The sequence below is a fragment of the Scomber scombrus genome, chromosome 1, assembly GCF_963691925.1.
Source record: "Scomber scombrus chromosome 1, fScoSco1.1, whole genome shotgun sequence".
NCBI classification, from domain to species: domain Eukaryota; kingdom Metazoa; phylum Chordata; class Actinopteri; order Scombriformes; family Scombridae; genus Scomber; species Scomber scombrus.
In genome coordinates this window covers 6,232,438-6,251,167 of record NC_084970.1, presented here as the reverse complement: position 1 = coordinate 6,251,167, position 18,730 = coordinate 6,232,438, and the positions used below count along the sequence as shown (strand labels likewise).

The 18,730-nt window shown below is 38.6% G+C and overlaps 1 protein-coding gene across 1 annotated transcript; it reads left to right on the top strand.

The window, feature by feature from the left end:
• Window positions 1-10,451: 10,451 nt before the first annotated feature.
• Window positions 10,452-18,238, top strand: LOC133979458 (adhesion G protein-coupled receptor G3-like). The gene is given in 14 exon segments (XM_062417976.1): window positions 10,452-10,614; window positions 11,351-11,610; window positions 11,706-11,892; window positions 12,149-12,194; window positions 12,387-12,453; window positions 13,396-13,518; window positions 13,636-13,752; window positions 15,454-15,496; window positions 15,628-15,734; window positions 15,895-16,010; window positions 16,123-16,385; window positions 16,475-16,574; window positions 16,787-17,082; window positions 18,102-18,238. Coding segments are annotated over 14 exon segments (2,025 nt in total).
• The last annotated feature ends 492 nt before the right edge of the window (window positions 18,239-18,730 follow it).

The following is an 18,730-nucleotide window of genomic DNA, read 5'->3' as shown; positions in this document are numbered from 1 at the left end:
TGTCTTTTTTGAACCGTAGATAAGCTTTTTAATTTTGTACTTTGTTTTATAGCTAATTTTAAAGGACCAGTCTGTAAGATTTAGTGGAATCTAGTGGAACTATTGTATTCAAGTATGTTTTAAATAGTGTACAAACTTTTGATAATAAAAGTGGATGTGTTTTTGTTACCTTAGAATGAGCCCTATATGTTCATAGGGAATGGGTCCACTTCTGTGGAGCTTGACATATTTCTACTGTAGCCCAGAATGGGCACTTGCTTTAGAGAAGCCCTTTTCAGTTTGTTGCAATCTGAATCCTCACAACTAGATGTCACTAAATCTTACACACTGTTCCTTTGAGGCTTTTAAAGTAGCACTTTAGATTTGCAATCTTTTAAAAATGTACTTATAGAACCTCAGTGAGTGGAAAAATGTTAATTTCTTATTGTTTATAAAAGCCGCCTAGAAATCATCTTTTATATTGTTGTAATGTGTGTAATAGACATTTCATATACAGTATGTATGTCATGTAAAATAATAGCTGAATATTTTATAATGGATGAGTGTTCAGATCATTCCAGAGCTTCATTCAAAATAATACAGATAAAATATAATAATTATCAGGTGTTCATGCTCAAAATGGACCAAAATGCACTTAAATTGAACCACACCTTAAACTATATCAGTTTACCAGAATTTGGTCTGCCCGCATGATTTCATGAATATAACATTTCTATCATCTCCAGCTGAACTTTCAACTGATATTTTTTCTTTTAGATACTGTGATGTTTGCACATTTTTTCTATTGTGAACTTGTATGTAATTTGTTTTGAATTATTGTGTGTTTGAGTTTTAAATGGATGTATATTGAGTGTTCATTAAAAAAAATCTTTGTTTAGAAGGAACATGTGGTTGTGTTAGTCTAAATATGTGTGTGTGTGTGTGTGTGCCCGCGTCAGTACAAAGTAAGCACATTCGAGGCTTGCTGTTTTCCTGTTCAGTCGTCCCTCCTTCTTATCTGCGCCTGTGTGTTTCCTCCTTCGAGGTTTGACATTTGTTGTTCTCCAACGTGCTGCTTGTTTGCCACTTAAATTGTCAATGTCTGCGTTACAACTGTGCTCACTGTTTCTTTTCATCTCCCCACGATGACGTCATGATAATCAGTACTATCTTGGAAGAAGAAGCTGACTTAACGATCACAAGAAAAACTCAAAAGCAGCCTGTTTTTACTCTCTTACAAGCCTTTTATCTCCACTGCCAGCCAAAGCAGACTAGTGAGGTCACAGTGTGATGAAAGATGGCTCTGAACCAGGAGAGTACTGCTAAACATAAAGACATCAACTCCACCAATGTGACCTGAAAAGCAACTTTATAAAGCATAACAATTACTGTTAGTCTATGATTGGTGTTAATACTCTAGGTTCTGACTGCAGGTGGCACTCTTCTTTCTGAGTGTTCACTATTTTAGCTCTCTAACATGATCATTTAGGTATTTCTGTTATCAGTTTATTGTTAACATGTATGCGAACCTGGAATCCTGCATCCTTGTTTTAACACTAAAAGTGAAACTAAAAGAAAAAGAGCAACAAAGAAAAAGTGAACCCTTCATATAAGTATAATAAGGCAATTTTAATGTTTTCCTCCTCTCCAGAATTTCTGCGCCCTTTATACAGGAAACTGTAACTGTGAATGGGTTCTATATTTACAGCACACATACCAGCACATTGAGTTTCCTTCTTTTGCGTTTTCTGTTGCTTTATCCACTTCACTAACATGAAAATGGCATATAAGGGCTTCACCTCCGTCCAATACTCCTAACAGGACTGCTCTAATTACACACCTGTCCTTCACACACTGGCAGCACTGATCTTAATGGCCATCTCACAGCACTGTTTATGTTCATGTAATATAAGAGAAATGTATGAGTTAGCCATTAACAATATGATTTAAAAAAACCCAATCATAATTAAATGTTAACTTTATTATATTTGTTTTCAGGATTGTGACAGGTTTTTTTTTTAATTATAAATTTAGCCCATTTTATACATTCATCAATTTAGCTGTATTTGAAATCTAATACACAAACTGTATGTTCCAGGTGCAGCACCACAAAAGTGTGTGTGTGTGTGTGTGTGTGTGTGTGTGTGTGTGTGTGTGTGTGTGTGTGTGTGTGTGTGTGTGTGTGTGTGTGTGTGTGTGTTTAATATGTTACTTCCTCATCCTAAACCACAATGAAGTCACACCTTTGCATTCTACATATTTATCATATTTCGCTACACTTATACAGTGTTGTGCATGAACGCGTTCATTGAACGAAAGTTCATGAACTCGTTCATAATTTTGGTGAACTTGAACGAACGAACGGTATTTCTGCCTGATGAACGATACTATGAACGCGTTCATTCTGGTGTCCGTGAACGTCACGTTCACTCTTTTTAAATTTCGTTCAATAAGTGTTGCCCAACCGTTGCGTGTACTTCTTTGTCTGTGCCAGATTATGCCTAAAAAGTCCGAGAGCGCCACAGTTGAGTAGAGCTATCTGGCAACCATAGGCAAAGGCAGCCAGTGTCGCACTGCTCCATGCGTCATCAAAACAAAACAAAACAAAAAACAGCATGGAAGCAGCATGGAAGCGACAGCAGCATGTGGACATAAGGAGGTCTCATATAATTATCTCAGCGATTTTTATGAGAAAATCGACAAGGAAGGGAACAATCTAACGTTTATGTGCAAACTCTGCCCACCGGCTTTTTCAGTGTTAAACTAATGAAATAATTGCTGGCTGTGGCAACAGTTTTAAAAGAGTATAGTTCGCAACGTATTGAAAAAAAGAACTGAACTAGTTCATTTTTTGGACCTGTGAACTTAGTTCATAATTTGGAATTATGAACTATGAACTGAACTAGTTCATTTTAAAATGTGTGAACTATGAACTGAACTAGTTCATGTAGAAAGTGAACTTTCCCAACACTGCACTTATAGATATGACAAATGTCAAAACAATAAAGCAACCCAATCATATGACATCAAAGTCACACCATGCCACTACAGACAAAGCACAGATATTTAGAAAAATGCACCTACTCAAATCTGAACTGAAGGCACAGAAAAAAAGATAACAAAATAACATGTATTTATTATTAGAGTACTAAGCCTGTTATTTATATCATCTGCAGTAAAACAACATTGTTGCAGTGTTAAACAAGGATGAAGTATTACTAAGCACAGTATTCATTGTAGTGTGTGTGTGTTTGTTTCTGTTTCTGTGTATCTCCGTTGCTCTGTGGTCGTCTGAGGCTTTGGTTGGTCTCCAGTATCAGGTGTGTGTCTGGGTACATGGTTATAAATAGGCCACTGCCCCCCTCAGACTGCACAGCTTGTTGTTTCTTTTTTCAGTTTTTTGCCTTTCTCTTTTTCTTGCCTTTGTACTTTTTCTTGCCTTTGCTGCGTCTGTAGTCTGTCTTGTGACGATGAGGACAACCGCAATTCTGTTTCCCTTTGCGTCTCTGTATACCCACATGATTGCAAACTCCACTCAGACGCAGTGGTTCACGACACTTTTTGAATTGCAAGGTGAATGTGTGAGTGCTCATGTAGGTCAGCATGTGAACCTTGAAAATCATTGTGATTAAAAAATCTACGATTAGTTTGTGTTCTTTGATAGAAATTGATAAACACATGCATGTGGTTGATTGTCACATATATGTCTGGTAACATTGACTTAATTCTCAGAAAGTCTAAAGTCTATAATGAAAGTGGAGCTTTTTAGGGGAACTCACTGAGCTGTGATGTCTGCAGTTAATTAATGGTAACAATGAAACTACTACAAACATTGTGTTCTTTTTAACAACATCAATACTATTCTCAATACCTCCCCATCTGCTCTGCTTTGATGTGTCTTCAGAAAACAATTAAAAATGATGATCATTGGAGCACACGTCTCACTTCCTCCCTATGACCCCTCCATTGCTGTCTATTCCTCGCTGTTTTTAAGCTGTCTGAGCCCGTGTCTCTTTTCCATTTAAAGGAAGTTATTGGTCATATGAAACCATCTACTTGTCCCACAGATGTTTTCTGTTCACTGCATTTGATACAGTGGACCAAAGGATCCTTATCTCTCGCCTAGAGCATTGTGTAGGTTTTAAAGGTACTGCTGTAAAGTCTTACTTGTCTGACAGAAATGTTCCAGACAGAAATGAAAGTCCTGCTTTTCCAGTGCAAATGTGTCTGAAAGTGACTCTGAGATGTTCTGTTTGAGATGAGGGAACAGAAAGCCGTAATACCTCTACTAGCCCACTGTTTAAAGCCCCCGTCCAATCTAGCAGGTTCAAATTCTGGATCATATGCTACCCAATTCAAGACCCTAGCCTGTTTCTCTATTTTTAACTTCTTCAAAACCTTAAACCATAGCTGAAGTGTAAATAAAGTCCATTGATTCAAGCTGTTATAATGTCTTTCAGCTTGGCTTTTATTTCCTATTACAGATTGTGTGGGAATTTGTAATTCCAAGCATTTCCATATAGATTCATAGCATACTAAGGGTTTCAATTGCGCAACATAATAATAATCCTGTAAGCATGGTAAAGCTCTTCCTCCTTTCTCTTTTGATAAGCGCCTCTTCTTGTGTTGAACAGTGATGTCTATCCCGGATCTAACGGTGCAGCAGAGATATATATAACATTATAACATTAATTTAATGTTAATAGCGGAGCACTCTAACTCCCCCTCATTTTCTAATTCTCATAGAGACAGGAGACTGTAAGATGCTTTCAAATTCACTCATTAATGTAGTTCACTTTTTGCTGCAGACCATTTATCTTATCTACCGGTTATGTTTCAAATATTCATCAGCAGGTCATTGAACAGTGGAGATAAAAAAAACAGTTGCATTACTGAAATCCTCTGTAGGCCAACTTTGTGTCACACAAAGAATTGATCAAGAATTGATAAAGAATCAAACTGATAAGCAGAATCAATAATGGCATTGGTATCAATATAATCTTATCAATTCCCATCCCTAATTCTAACTTATTTGTACAAGATGTACGTGCACAGCAGGGTTATTATAGTTTTGAAATGTTCAACTTTTTATTTTTATTTCAGTTTATTTTTAGTTAGTTGAACAAGTGATTAAGTAGTTTTAGTTTAGTTTTTATTTAGTTGTAGTCTTAGTTTTAGTTTTTCAGGTATCAGGAGGAAAGCCTTGTTTAGTAGAAGCTTAAAAGGATGAAACAATGCACTGAGGTCAAATTTGCTGTGTTTGTGGTCTCCTGCTCTTCTGTGACAACTTCAAAGGTGGGCTTTCATATTAGTGGGATTTTTCCCTTTTATCCCACAAATGTTTCCATCACTCTTCTTCACAAAACTTTTACTTTTATCTACTACTGGTTCGTAGTCAAAGTATTTCCATATTAGGCAGTGACGTTTTCTGCCTGGAACTACTTCTTCTTCTTTCGAGAAAATCATAAATTTCACGTTAAGCATCTTCTTCTTGTGCGTTATGCTGGAAGCAGTAAGTGACCATAGCAGTGTTATTTCAAGAAGTCCAACTGAACAGAAAACAGTAAAAATGGAGGGAGAAAACTAAACTAAAACAAAGCTGATTTTATCTGTAACTTAGTTTTGTTTAGTTTTGCATTGTTCATTCTAGTTTTTATTGAGTTTTCTCTTTTTTTCAGTGAATTATTTTTAGTTCTTAGTTTTAGTTAACTATAATAACCCTGTTGCACAGCTCACTTTTTCATTTCATCTTCCACTTCATCAGCAGCAGGGCTTAGTGGTGTTGCTGATGGTTTCTCACATGGTCCCCCTCCCTGTGTAGAAACTGAAAATGTGTTCCTCTTTTACAGCTCATTTCATTCACAGTTCACTTCTTGCAGTCATCACCAATGGAGCTCCCACTAACCAACACCCTGAGGGCTGCCTTCATCCTCATCATCCTCATCTCCACAGGTAAGATAACCACACTGGGAAAAGAAACACTTTATCATTTTTAACTGTTTGATCATCATATTCAGAACTAAAATTGGTGCATACTACTGTATGTGGTACTTTAATGTCATTGGTAGAGATTTAAAACATTGGTCTTTTGGTTGGACCACATTTGAGCATTTCACAGTGAAATGGAAACTTTTTTCTGACATTTACATTTCTGAAAAAACAAACAGCATACTATATAATGAAAATAAGGCTTAGCTGCTGCCCTATTATATTTAATTTATCATAGAAATTTGACCCTAATGAGCATTTGACAACTGAACTTTTGAAACAAGGAAAATGTTTTGTCAGTGCATGAGAAAAATTCCGTTTGATATCGCTTGACTGTTAGAAAGAGATTTCTGAGGGTCAGGATCAGGAAGAGCTTGTGAAATGATGTTCAAAAATAATCTCAAATAACATTCCTAGTTGTATATCTCTCATTATAAACATGTTAAATAATGAAAAACTCTGTATAACAGGGTTCCCATGGTCATGAAAACATTGGAAAAGTCATGGAATTAAGTAAAATCATCCAAAGTTTTGGAAAAGTCTAAAAGTATAATTTTGTTGTCTGTAATAAATTTAATTAAAGGTTGTGAATAGTCACTGAAATGATACAACAGGTCGTTTAGAGGTAATGGAAAAATTGTGAAATTCTGTCAGTGAAAATGTGTGGGAACCCTTTCATAAGATTTAAAACAGAAATTGAAACTCCTTTGCTCTGTGACCTCAGTGTCCCTCACAGTGTGAGACACACCAACACACATAAATGTGAGTCACAGGTAGAATTGTTGTGGGTTTTGCTTTTGTGGGACTAGTGGTGCGCTGCAGTGCTGAGGATGACTGTCTGTCACCTTTCAGCCTCTCTAAAATCATCCAAATATTTGAGTTTTACTTTTATTTTACATTCATCCAGCTGACATGATGACACTGAAAAAAGACACAACGTTAATCCTGATTATGTAATAAAGATGAATCAGTGATTCTTACCAGCGTCTCTTATAAACCATCTAATAGACTCTTTACTGCAGACATTTTGACTTGTCAGCTGGCGTGGATCTACCATACGGGCAATCTGGGCCCTTGATCAGGAAGGCAGGAAGGGGCCCTCTATGATGGGAGAAAATCTTTTATTTTTTTCTGGTCAGGCTCCACAGAAATAATTAGCTATTAGGGTCTAGTCATGTCTTTAGTATCATGTGCATGACCTCGTTGTTACTTATTGTGACTTTAGCCATCACTACACACTATTGCAAAATGTTACAGCAGCTGAGCGTCCCAAGTCTTTTTTTAAAAGGCCAGATAATTGTGACAGTGTTGATAAGCAAGGTGAAAAAAGAGGGACTGATGAAGAGGAGGATGCAAACAACAACTGAGAGTGCATCTCACTCTCCGGGTGCTGACAGCTCGTTGAACAGTTTCAGACTGAATGCCACACTTACACAATCGGGAAATCCCACGTTCAGAGTTCTGCCGACATCTGATCACTTCCCTAGTCGCAGTGCAATGGCCGCAGTGTTTTTAGTGCCCTCTGCTGTCACTGCCTGAAAAAGAAAATTTAAAAAAAATGCTTTGTGTTGTTTTGATGTGAAAAGTGACCACACAGCCCTCTCTCTGTTCATATTTTTCTCTCCATAAAACATGAATAATCTATAAGCTTGTTCTGTAAATTAATTATTAAAAAATAACCATGTCCATCAAAATGACGGACAATGAGAAAGTCTAATGTAACCACTGTCCCCGTGCTGTGGTATTGTGCCTTCTCAAATCAAAATATCTGCTGTGAAAAGGGTCAGTTTAGAGCAATTATTGGATCTACCATACGGGCAATCTGGGCCCTTGATCAGGAAGGCAGGAAGGGGCCCTCCATGATGGAAGAAAAATGTATTTATTTTTAGTCAGGCTCCACAGAAACAGACACACTCTATTGATGTTGATAATTATTGTCGCTTTCATGTGAAGAAAATCAAGTCTCATGATTGACTGTTTCATTTCTCAGTTTGACGGCTTGGCAAGTGATGATTGCCCAGCCGCATCAAGAGTAATGATGCAGTGTGGTTAGTTTGTATCAACTGGTGTGTGGGAAGAATGACGACTTGTCAGTAAAATGGACGGAAACCAAAAGCCAAAAGGAAGAAAAAAAAGGAAGAGAAAAAAACAGCTGCAATAAAAAATAAAAATAACAAAAGTTCTGTGAATAAAGTCGGATTTACAGTGAGGAGGCTTTCTGTGCTCTCGTTGATGGCTCGAGTTTGAGCTTGTGAAGGAGCTGGACTTTGAGCATGTGATATCTGGGGTTACCAATCCAGTCTCGCTTGTTAGTAGCATTAGTGATGGCTGTGTTGCATGTACACAAGCCTGTCCCATCACAGAGGTCGTAATAACCTCTTTTTTTTAACAATGAATAAACAATCTGAAGGCTATCCATCATGTTGACAGATTACACTGTCCAGTTGGTGGCGAGTGCACATATCAATTAGCTATTAGGGTCTAGTCATGTCTTTAGTCTCATGCGCATGACCTCGTTGTTTAGGTGACTTTAGCCATCACTTCACACTATTGCAAAATGTGTGCCCCAAGTCTTTTTTTTAAAGGCCAGATAATTGTGACAGTGTTGCTAAAGAAGGTGAAAAAAGAGGAACTGATGAAGAGGAGGATGCAAACAACAACTGAGAGTGCATCTCACTCTCTGGGTGCTGACAGCTCGTTGAACAGTTTGAGACTGAATGCTAAGGAGTGATCACTACGGGTTACAGAGGGGCTCAGCTGCACTACTAGTGCCGAAGGAATTTCTCGAACACTTACACGATCGGGAAATTACACATTCAGAGTGTTTTGCTGACTTCTGATCACTTCCCTAGCCACAGTGCAATGGCCGCAGTGTTTTTAGTGCCCTCTGCTGTCACTGCCTGGGGAAAAAATGTCATTCATCTGCTTCGTGTGGTGTTGATGTGGAAAGTGACCACACAGCTGTCTCTCTGTTCATCTTTTCTCTCCATAATACATACATAATCTATAAGCTTGTTCTATGCATGCTAAAATCAGAATATATGCTGTGAAAAGGGTCAGTTTAGAGCAATTATTAAATGTTCCATTGGACTGTGTGGTTGGGCATAATTGTGGCTTGACAGCGCACATCTTCCCTCTAAACCGACTCTTCTCATTGCAGACATTTTGACTTGTCAGTAGCATTAGTGATGGCTGCATTGCATATAGGCTAGATGAGCCTGTCCCAGCGATGTGGTTTCAAGTCAAAATGTCTGCAGTGAGAAAGGTCAGTGCACTGTCAAACCACAACTACACACAGCAGGTCTAGCACTTAGATTTTATGAAACCAGCACCAGACAGTTTCAGAATAACCACAGAATCTTAGGTGATTTCATGCACATCAAACATATTTATTATGGTTGATTATCCTGTTTCTGTTTCTAATGCAAATCCACAGTGTGTTAAATACTGACACAATGAAAACAGTACACAGTCTCATGGAACATTTAATTCTATACAAGAGTCATCAGCTACTTTTAGCTACATGCGAAGTAGTGAATGTGATTGGCCATGATGGTCACAGCCTCTAACATGCCCACCTGTCATATATGATAATGTAATCTTTCTGTTACTGAGAAGCCTTACCACAAAAATACCAAGAGCTAGCTGACACACCAATGTTCTTTGTTAAATTGTCATTTTGTGTTGTGTTTTTATGATATTATCTAAAACTTTTGATTCTATGTGTTTATTAAGTAGACAGACAGTCTGTTACTTGACATAGATCATAAAGTGAGGGAGTTAAAATAAACTAATATAATTAAAGCTGCAAGCAGCGATGAACGGGCCCTCGCTCCCCCGCCCCAAAACAGCGAAATGTGCCGTACGTGCATGTCAGTGCATGTGGCAGTCGCAGGGCATACACAGCGGGCACACAGATTTCTTGGCACCCGTGCTTTTATTTAACATTGTGTGATGGGGCTAACAAACACTGCATGTGTCCACTATGTGGCGCTAGAGATCACCCAGCAATTATATGTCATGTTGTAGTGTATGATGTGGAGAACACACCCTGTAAATTTCATATAAATCGGATAATATTTGTCATATGAGGCTGATTTTCTGTGTCCAGTAGGTGGCGCTGTGGATATGACACAGTATTGATGCATATATGTGTTCACGGTGAGACTCTCTACATGCATGGTGTAGATGGGACAATGTCTGTAGGAGTTATAAGGACTTCCTGCTTTATGGCGAAGCATTGAAATTGTCCGTGCTGCCATGCCCACCAGGTATAAGTAATCAGAAAGATTTTGATAACTTTTCATCTTCAAGGTATCAAGATATTTCAGAGTGAATTTGAAGTCGGTGGGATTAAATCTCTAGGATGAGTACGATGCGTGGACTTCCTGTGTCCAGTAGATGGCGCTATGGATATGACACAGTATTGATGCATAGAGGAGTACAAGGTGTGGAAATGGGGAAAATGGCAACTGTGAATCAAAATGGCCGACTTCCTGTTGGACGCTGGATACGGCCATCGTCCAGACGGAGCTCCTGTAGGAGACGGTGGAACTCGCCGAGCTCTGTGCGCCTCCGGAGCATATCATGTACCCAGAAACGACGGTGGCGTTTGGTCTTCAGACGTGTCTCGGACTTCCAGAGCAGGTACAGCGCAGCGATGGTTGTGATCTCAGCCATTGTTGATGAGAGAAGAAGCAATGGCGTTCCCGCTCGAAAATGGGCGTACACGCGATGGCGCGAATTTTACATTATGGTCACAAAAGGGTCACGAGTCGAAAACTCGAGCGATGGCGCGACAGATTATCATTTGTCGCGCGTTTTTTGTCGCGTTCATCGCGCTTGGTGTGAACACGGCTTTAGGGTATGGGTCCAAGAGACTTTTTTGTGTGTCTTGACATGTTAAATATGTGTACCACATTTCGTTTGTCTACGTCAATCTGGGGCGAGGGGCTACATTTCTTTTATTTTGTAGGGGAAGCTATTAGCAATTTCACTTCAGCCATTTCTGCGAGCCATAAAATATCGAAATATTCGCCAGGTCTGAGGGGCATGCAAAGTTTCATTAGTTTTGCAGTATGTTAAGGCCGCCAAAAATGCGTTTGTTTGCGGAAAATCATAATCCCTACAGATTCAATAGGGCCTTCGCACTGTAGTGCTCGGGCCTTAATTAAAGGTCAAAATGTATGCAGTGACTAAATCGACTGATCAGGATAGCTTTACTTTGTTGTAATGAACATTTTTAGAGTGTGAGCTCATCTGTGTTTGCATGTAAAACTTCCAATGTGTCAATATTGCATTCACATCTCATCTTATTAAGACTGAATATGTATTTTTAGTTGTTTTCAAACACAAAACATCTTTCTGTTTTTCCATCCACCAGTTTCAAGTCAAGTTGACTGGGACTTTTGTGGCACCTGGCAGCATGGCAGGGGCTCCCTGAACCTGAACATCAACCTGACCACAGGCTGTAATCACATGTTAATATCAGCCAATGAGAACTCTCTGTCCATTAGTGGACAGATCACGGCACAGTGTATGCGGTCTGAAGTGCTTCCCCTCGACCAGTATGGACTTCATTCAGGGGAGGAAAGTGACTTCTGTCTGTACTGGGAACCATTGCTGGACCAGATGAAACTGCAGGTAACAAAAGGCAGTATGTGCTGTATATTCTACAGTAGCTTCATACCTCATTAGAAAGCATAATGCAGCTTGTTGTTTTCTTATTTTTTATCCAGATTGGTGGGATGAACCTCACTCTATGCTGGCCCACTGGTCTACCAGACTCCTGTTGCACTGGTCTGACTGATGTCTCCAAGTCACCTACAGCACTCTACGGCATCGCCAATACAAAGATCAAAGAGGATCCTACTGCCAGTGAAACACTGACATTCTACAACATCAAGGGAGAACCCACCAGATGCAGTAAGCAACGATTGATGTTATCGATCTCATGTGTTAAAGGAATAAGTTTGAATGTTTTTAAATAAAGTGAAAGATTTTCTATGTTCATGTTGATTGTTAAAATTCCCATTTTCATCCAGTCCAATGTATGCAAGGATTGATAGATCTGCTTCAACTTTAACTTCATTCAACCCAAAATTCAAAGATGATCCAAATGATTTTGTTTTCTATCACATGTCAAAAATATGTTCTTCTTTCTTTCTTTTTCTCTTTGCAGAAACATTATGTCCTTCAGTGAGCCAGGCATCCACCCAAGACAACATGTAATTTCCTTTCTCTTTTATCTCAAATATGCCATCACATTTGCTGTTGGGAGAGGGTGTTTTTGTCAACATCCTCCCTCACATGACTTTGTCTTAATTGCTGAGGCCTCTGTTTAGAAGTTTTCCTAACCCAAACCCATTTTTTCACTTCAAATTATGATGGTGTGTGTGTGTGTTAATGTTTGTGTCTAGGAACTGTGCTCCCAGCTCTGAGGTGGAGATGAAGGAGGATTTCAAAGGCCAAATCATTACTTCTCCTGTAAGTTAAAAATTGACTCATCAACACACTAAGGATACGAGGACTTAAAGCAGTTTTGAAGATGGAATTTAAATTAGATGCACCTTTGATACAATTCTTTTTTCTTTTTTTTTAAAATATATAATCTGAACTCAAATGGCCACTTGGTAGCTTTTTGTATGTTTCAGCTGCATTAAACTATCCTCTGAAAAAGAATAAGCAGTCCTACTGGTGCTATGAAGAGTCTTTCAGCAGGCCTCTGACACAGCAATACTCTGCTTCACTCTTTCTTGAAAAATATAAAATAATTCCTCAACAGAGTTTTTCTGTTAAAAGAAGAACACTTTAAAATGTTAAAAAAGCTTAATATATCCAGAAAATAACTCATTCAAATTCATGTATTCACTCACAGCCTGTGGCCCTAACCTATGGTGGTATTACATCGCTCTCTATGATACAACTCTACTCAGTAGGCTGCAACACATCTGTGACTGTGCATCCATTTTTAATCAGGGCCTAACTTTGTAGGAGGTTTTTAATTCAATCAATCAATCAATCTTTATTTATATAGCGCCAAATCACAACAAAAAGTAATCTCAAGGCACTTTACACATAGAGTAGGTCTAAATCGTACTAATTTTAAAGAGACCCAACATTCCCACATGAGCAAGAACTTGGCGACAGTGGCAAGTGATTCATTCATCAAATGAGTATCTACCTTAACAACTTCATTCAAGTCTAGGATGATGATTGAGTGGAATTGAGGAAGTAGATAAAAGGATAGCCACATGAAAGTAACAGCATTTCACTGACAAGTAGAGGATGCATGTGGTAAGCTGACATTTTCCTTCCAAATGACCTTAAAATAGTACCATTTGTCTAAATACACAGTCTTAGGTAGTAATCTAATGATTAGTTTATGGATACCCCATTCACTTTTTATGTTTATATTGTGTATCCTAGGTCATGAAAGGTGTCCCACCAGACTCTGCCACCGCTGTCTATCTGCCCCCCTCTCTAAAGCAAGCTGCAAAAAACCACAGCAAAGTAGTCTGCACCTTCTTCAAAAACAACTCCCTGTTCCAGGTAAGCCTCTGTTTGCTCCTTGTCAACACAGACACCTCTGTTCTTCTGTATGTGAATATGTAGACTGTGTTATATGACAGGGAGGTAAAGATGTGTGTGTGTGTGTGTGTGTTTCAGGATGGTCATGAGAAGGGCCGGATTCTCAATGATGTGGTGGGAATCACCGTGGAGAACGAGTTCATCACAGATCTGCCTGAGCCTATCAGGATCGCTTTCCACCATGATGTCATTCCTGTACGTTAGCTTGCTTTTGTGCACTTTTGATCTCTCAGTGTATAATATCCACTTTGTATCATCTAAATCTGTACTTTCAGATTTTACTTGATCAATGTCTGGTTTTAAAAGGTCTCCCATTCATAATTCAGCAAGTATTTAAGGCTGCATACAGTGAATGTTTACCGTATGAAAAGCCCTTTACTGTGAGTGGACTTGTAACTGAAATGAAACACTTGCTCAAACAAATAATCAAGGAATGGTTCCAGTTTAGAACCGGTTCCAAATTGTCCAATCCATCTGACTTGTATGTCTCCAAGCTTATCAATTCAAGGTGGAACTCATCTGTGAGGACAACACTAACATTAGCAGAGTGGTGCAGCTAACTCCAGCAGTAACAAACGAGACCAGCTGACCAACATTAAACAACTTAAACAATTCTGAGGTGAAGAAAATAATTCTGTGCTCAGTCTGTTTCACGTTTAAAACCCTGCACCTGCTCAGTGTGTTGGAAAGGGATGACTTTCCCCCGAAAGCTAACAGTGCATATAGATATAGAGAAATATCACGTTAACATTAATAACAGCGGAGCTTTGCACAAAATGCTGTTCCATGACGTGTGTTTCAACCTAACTCATCAACAGAGAGACCACACAGAAATAGGGTTGGGTACCGAGGTCACTACTTTTAAAGGTGCCAAATAATGGTAGATTCAAATGCATCATTCTGGAGCAGAACCCATGAGCTGTGTACAATCAGAGCGGGATGTTGTGTCCCTGTTTGACTTTTTTTTTTTTTTAAATGTTATGCACATGGGTGCAGACCTGTCAGCATTGGCACGTGTCAAGAAATCTCATGAACATTACACATACTAAACTCAGTCATGGTGTCACCATTTGTAACTATAATAGCGCTAAAACTACACAGATGCATTGTGGGAAAACAGTGCTAACAACAGAAACACATAAGGATTAATATGTTGAGAAGAAATATGGTTAATTTATATATATATTTTGTATATATATCTCATATTTACACTGTATATCATTTTCTCACATTTTCTTTCTAATTATTGCACCCTTTATATTTATATTAAAATCTTAATTCTTTTGTTTTAATTTTTTTGTGTTTGTATATATCTTTATCTTTGCTGGACAGGTACCACTAACATTTCACTACACATTGTACTGTGTATAATTGTGTTTGATAATTATAGTCTATTTTTATATGTTCATATTTTTATACTGTTATATTGTTTTTAAAATGTTCAAAATAAATAGGAAAAACATTTTAAAATAAGAATTTGGGGACTTTTTGGGTTGATACTTCAGAACTTACAGATTTAGAGTAAAGTTCCGAAATGAAGTACCGTTGAGTAACAATACCAAACACAGGGGAACCAGTAATGATACTGGTATAGGTTCAAATGTGAAAGGTACCCAACCCCACAAAGAAACCACTCAAGGTTTTTCTTTTCTAACCTCATGTCTGTTTATAGTCTCAGGACAATCTGTGACTTCTTCTTTGCAGGGCAAACATGCAAATCATACCTGACCTATTGTGTTGTGACATGCAGAAAGTAAAGAATGATTACAGCTATTTACATTGAGCTCTTTCAATCACTACTGCAGAGAATACTTCAAAGCACCCGACCCTTTCTTAATATGATTGAAAATGTGCAGCATCTTTATTTGAAGTAATAATGGCTTATCTTTATTTCAGAAAATGCATTCAAGGAAATGTGTCTCGTGGGACACCAGGAAAGGTCAGAACCTGAGTTTATTAATGAGAAACCTACAAAGTTTCTCACATAACATCTATATGTTTCCCTCTTCACTCACTGTTTTCCCACAGATGATAATGAAGGATGTTTCAATCTGTATTGTTTTTGTGTAGATCCTATAAAGGTGCATTGGCTGGGTGATGGGTGTGAGACGCTGCAGAAAGGAGCCAACCACACTGAGTGCCTGTGTGACCATATGACTTACTTTGCCGTCCTGGTGGTGAGACCTGCAACTGATACTTTGTCATACAAGAAACAAACAAACAAACAAACAAAGATCCTGTGAAGAAACAAAGCTAAAAAATACATCTGAAAAGCATTAACAGTGTATTTAGATGAATGCCATGTTGCTCAGATCATTGTTCTGTGTCCCATGACAGCAACTGGAGGATCGACCGGTGCGCCACCTGCTGGCACTGACCACCATTACATCTCTGGGTTGCACCGTGTCTGTGATCAGCTGCATCGTTCTCATCATCTTCCTCTGCAGGAAGAGGTAACACAGCTTTTTTAGAGCTTATCAGAAAGTAAAATAATCTTTAAGAATGATGTAACAAATATTTACATTTCTTTTCTTTCACCCTCTTCCTCTCTGCTGCCTCTAACAGGAAATATAAGGAGCAGTCCTTACCCATCCACCTGGGTTTAGCTGCTTCCCTCGCCTTCCTCAATCTGCTCTTCTTCTTTACTGGGATCCTGGCCAAAGTGGGAGGGGAGGGTGTGTGTGTGGGGGTGGGGGCAGCCCTTCACTACGCCCTGCTCAGCTCCTTCTTCTGGATGGGTATAGAGGTTTTCTACACCTACTTGTTAGTAGTAAAGGTTTTCCACAAATTCTCCCCAAAGCCATATGTCTGGAACCTGGTCGGCTTTGGTGAGTTGGATAAGTAACGTTTAATTACAAAAAAAAATCTAGATAACATGATATTAATGTGTGTATTACCTTTAAAATATATTTTCCAGTTCTCCCAGCTGTTCCTGTTATCGTCCTGGCTGCAGTAGGTGACATTTACGGCCTGAGAGAGGTGGTGCCGAGTGATGACGTGTCCAATCCTTATCGCATGTAAGCAAGATAATTTTTACAAGGATACTTGAAATGGCATACACAGTAATGTCTGGATAATGTACAAATACAAGAGTGCCATAAGTCATAATCACACGGCTGTTTTGTTTTGACAGTGCACTGGTTTGTAATGTCAGTGATTTGAAAATGATTCTGTGTCTCCGTTGGGGTAATTTGCTTTTCTTTCTCTAAGGGTATTTTTGTGTTTCCAGGTGCTGGATGAAAAACAACAGCAAGGCCTGGCTGGCGCACTATTTCACCACTATGACCATCCTGCCCATACTGGTGATCACGGGCATGGTGATGCTCTTTCTGGTCTACAGGAAATGGAAGAGCACCACCATGAATGAAAACACCATGACTAAATGGAGGCAGAACCGTGTGGCGTTTCTCAGTATCTGGGGCCTCAGCTGCCTCTACGGGACAACTTGGGGTCTCACCTTCCTGGACATAAGACCTCTCTCTGAATACATTCTCTTCCTCTTCTGCATCCTCAATTCATTCCAAGGTAATATATTTATCCAAAGGAAAGCATTATTGAAATAAACCATATAAAGCTGCATATTTTTTACAGTATTTGGACAACTGTAGCAGAAGGATTAACTATATATAGTCAGTTTTTGGACAGGGTTATTTTCATTGTTTTCCAAGAGACTGTTGACTGTATTTGGAGCCAGTGGTCCATTGTATCAGTGTGGGAATGAGACAATGGCCATGCTTAATCAAGGCCTTCTGGTACTGGTGCCTATCAGAAGAAAAGCTGTTTCCTCTCACATGTAGCACACTTGTTGTTGATTTGGGTCCAAAAACTCAACTTATTAACCTGGGTTTTACTGCACATTGGTAGTTGAGAGATAGTTATTTTCTACATCAACTAGACCCACATCTACTGTATGCATGGACCCATATCTACAGTATCTATAGCCCTACATCTACTGTATGCATGGCCCTTATATATACAGTATTTATAGCCCTACATCTACTGTATGCATGGCCCTTATATCTACAGTATCTATAGCCCTACATCTACTGTATGCATGGCCCTGTATTCACACATATTGTTCCATGATACATCATTTTATGAGTTAGCTTCGTGCAAACATTACACTCAAAACTTAATTTGATTTTTCAATATGTACATTACTCTCTCTTATTGGTAACGTATACCTTAAAACTTAAATTAAATTATATCTCTGAAAAGATGTGGGTAAAAAGTCTCTAAATTCTATCAAAATGAGTCCTATTGAAAAACTACATTACTAAACGTGTCTAAATTGATAAATGTAATACAGGACAGAGAGAATATTAGACATCCACCAGAAAGCATTCACAATCGAGTGAATCAAAAATACCCTCCAAACACTGTGTACATGCTGTAGTGAGGGCAAGCATTTCCTTTATTGATTGAGCTAAACTAAAATCAGTGTAACTGACAGGTTCATAGTCACGATGCTGTAGATTGATTCTGAAAAGCTGAACTAGGAGGAGAAAATGAATGAATCTTGGTTCTCATCTGCCCCCCCCCAGGCTTCTTCCTCATGCTACGGTTCTGGATGCTGTACAGGAAGAAGAAACAGTCTGATGATTCTAGCCATGGCAACAGCAACACCAGACTCACCAGACAATAATTGCTACAGGCCCAAGAGAAGAGCTAGATGAACTAAAAGAGGTGTGACACATGTAACACAGGTGGACTCAAAGCTTCAGCAGTTAAAGTTTATCATGTACCAGCATCAATATCAACCATCAGTTAGTTACCTCTTAGTGCTGTTTGACAAGAGAGTTAATTACTTGACAAGTGACTCGATTACTTTACTTGACAAGTGACTAAATTACTTGATGGGGAAGAAGCCATCACTCACTTTTAAATTTATTTTTTAAATATATATATATATTTTTAAATGTTATTTTTTGTTTATATGTGCTGTTTGTTATTTGCTGTCTTTTTTTAACCGTAGACTTTGTTTTAAAGCTAATTTTAAAGGACCAGTCTGTGAGATTTAGTGGCATCTAGTGTTATATTATATTCCATTTCATGGGAGAAATCCGACGTAATCTTCATAAGTAGGTTTTAATTAGTGTATAAACACCTGAAAATAGGAATTGTTGTTTTTGTTATGGGTCCCAGGGATGGAGGACCACAGTAACAAATATGC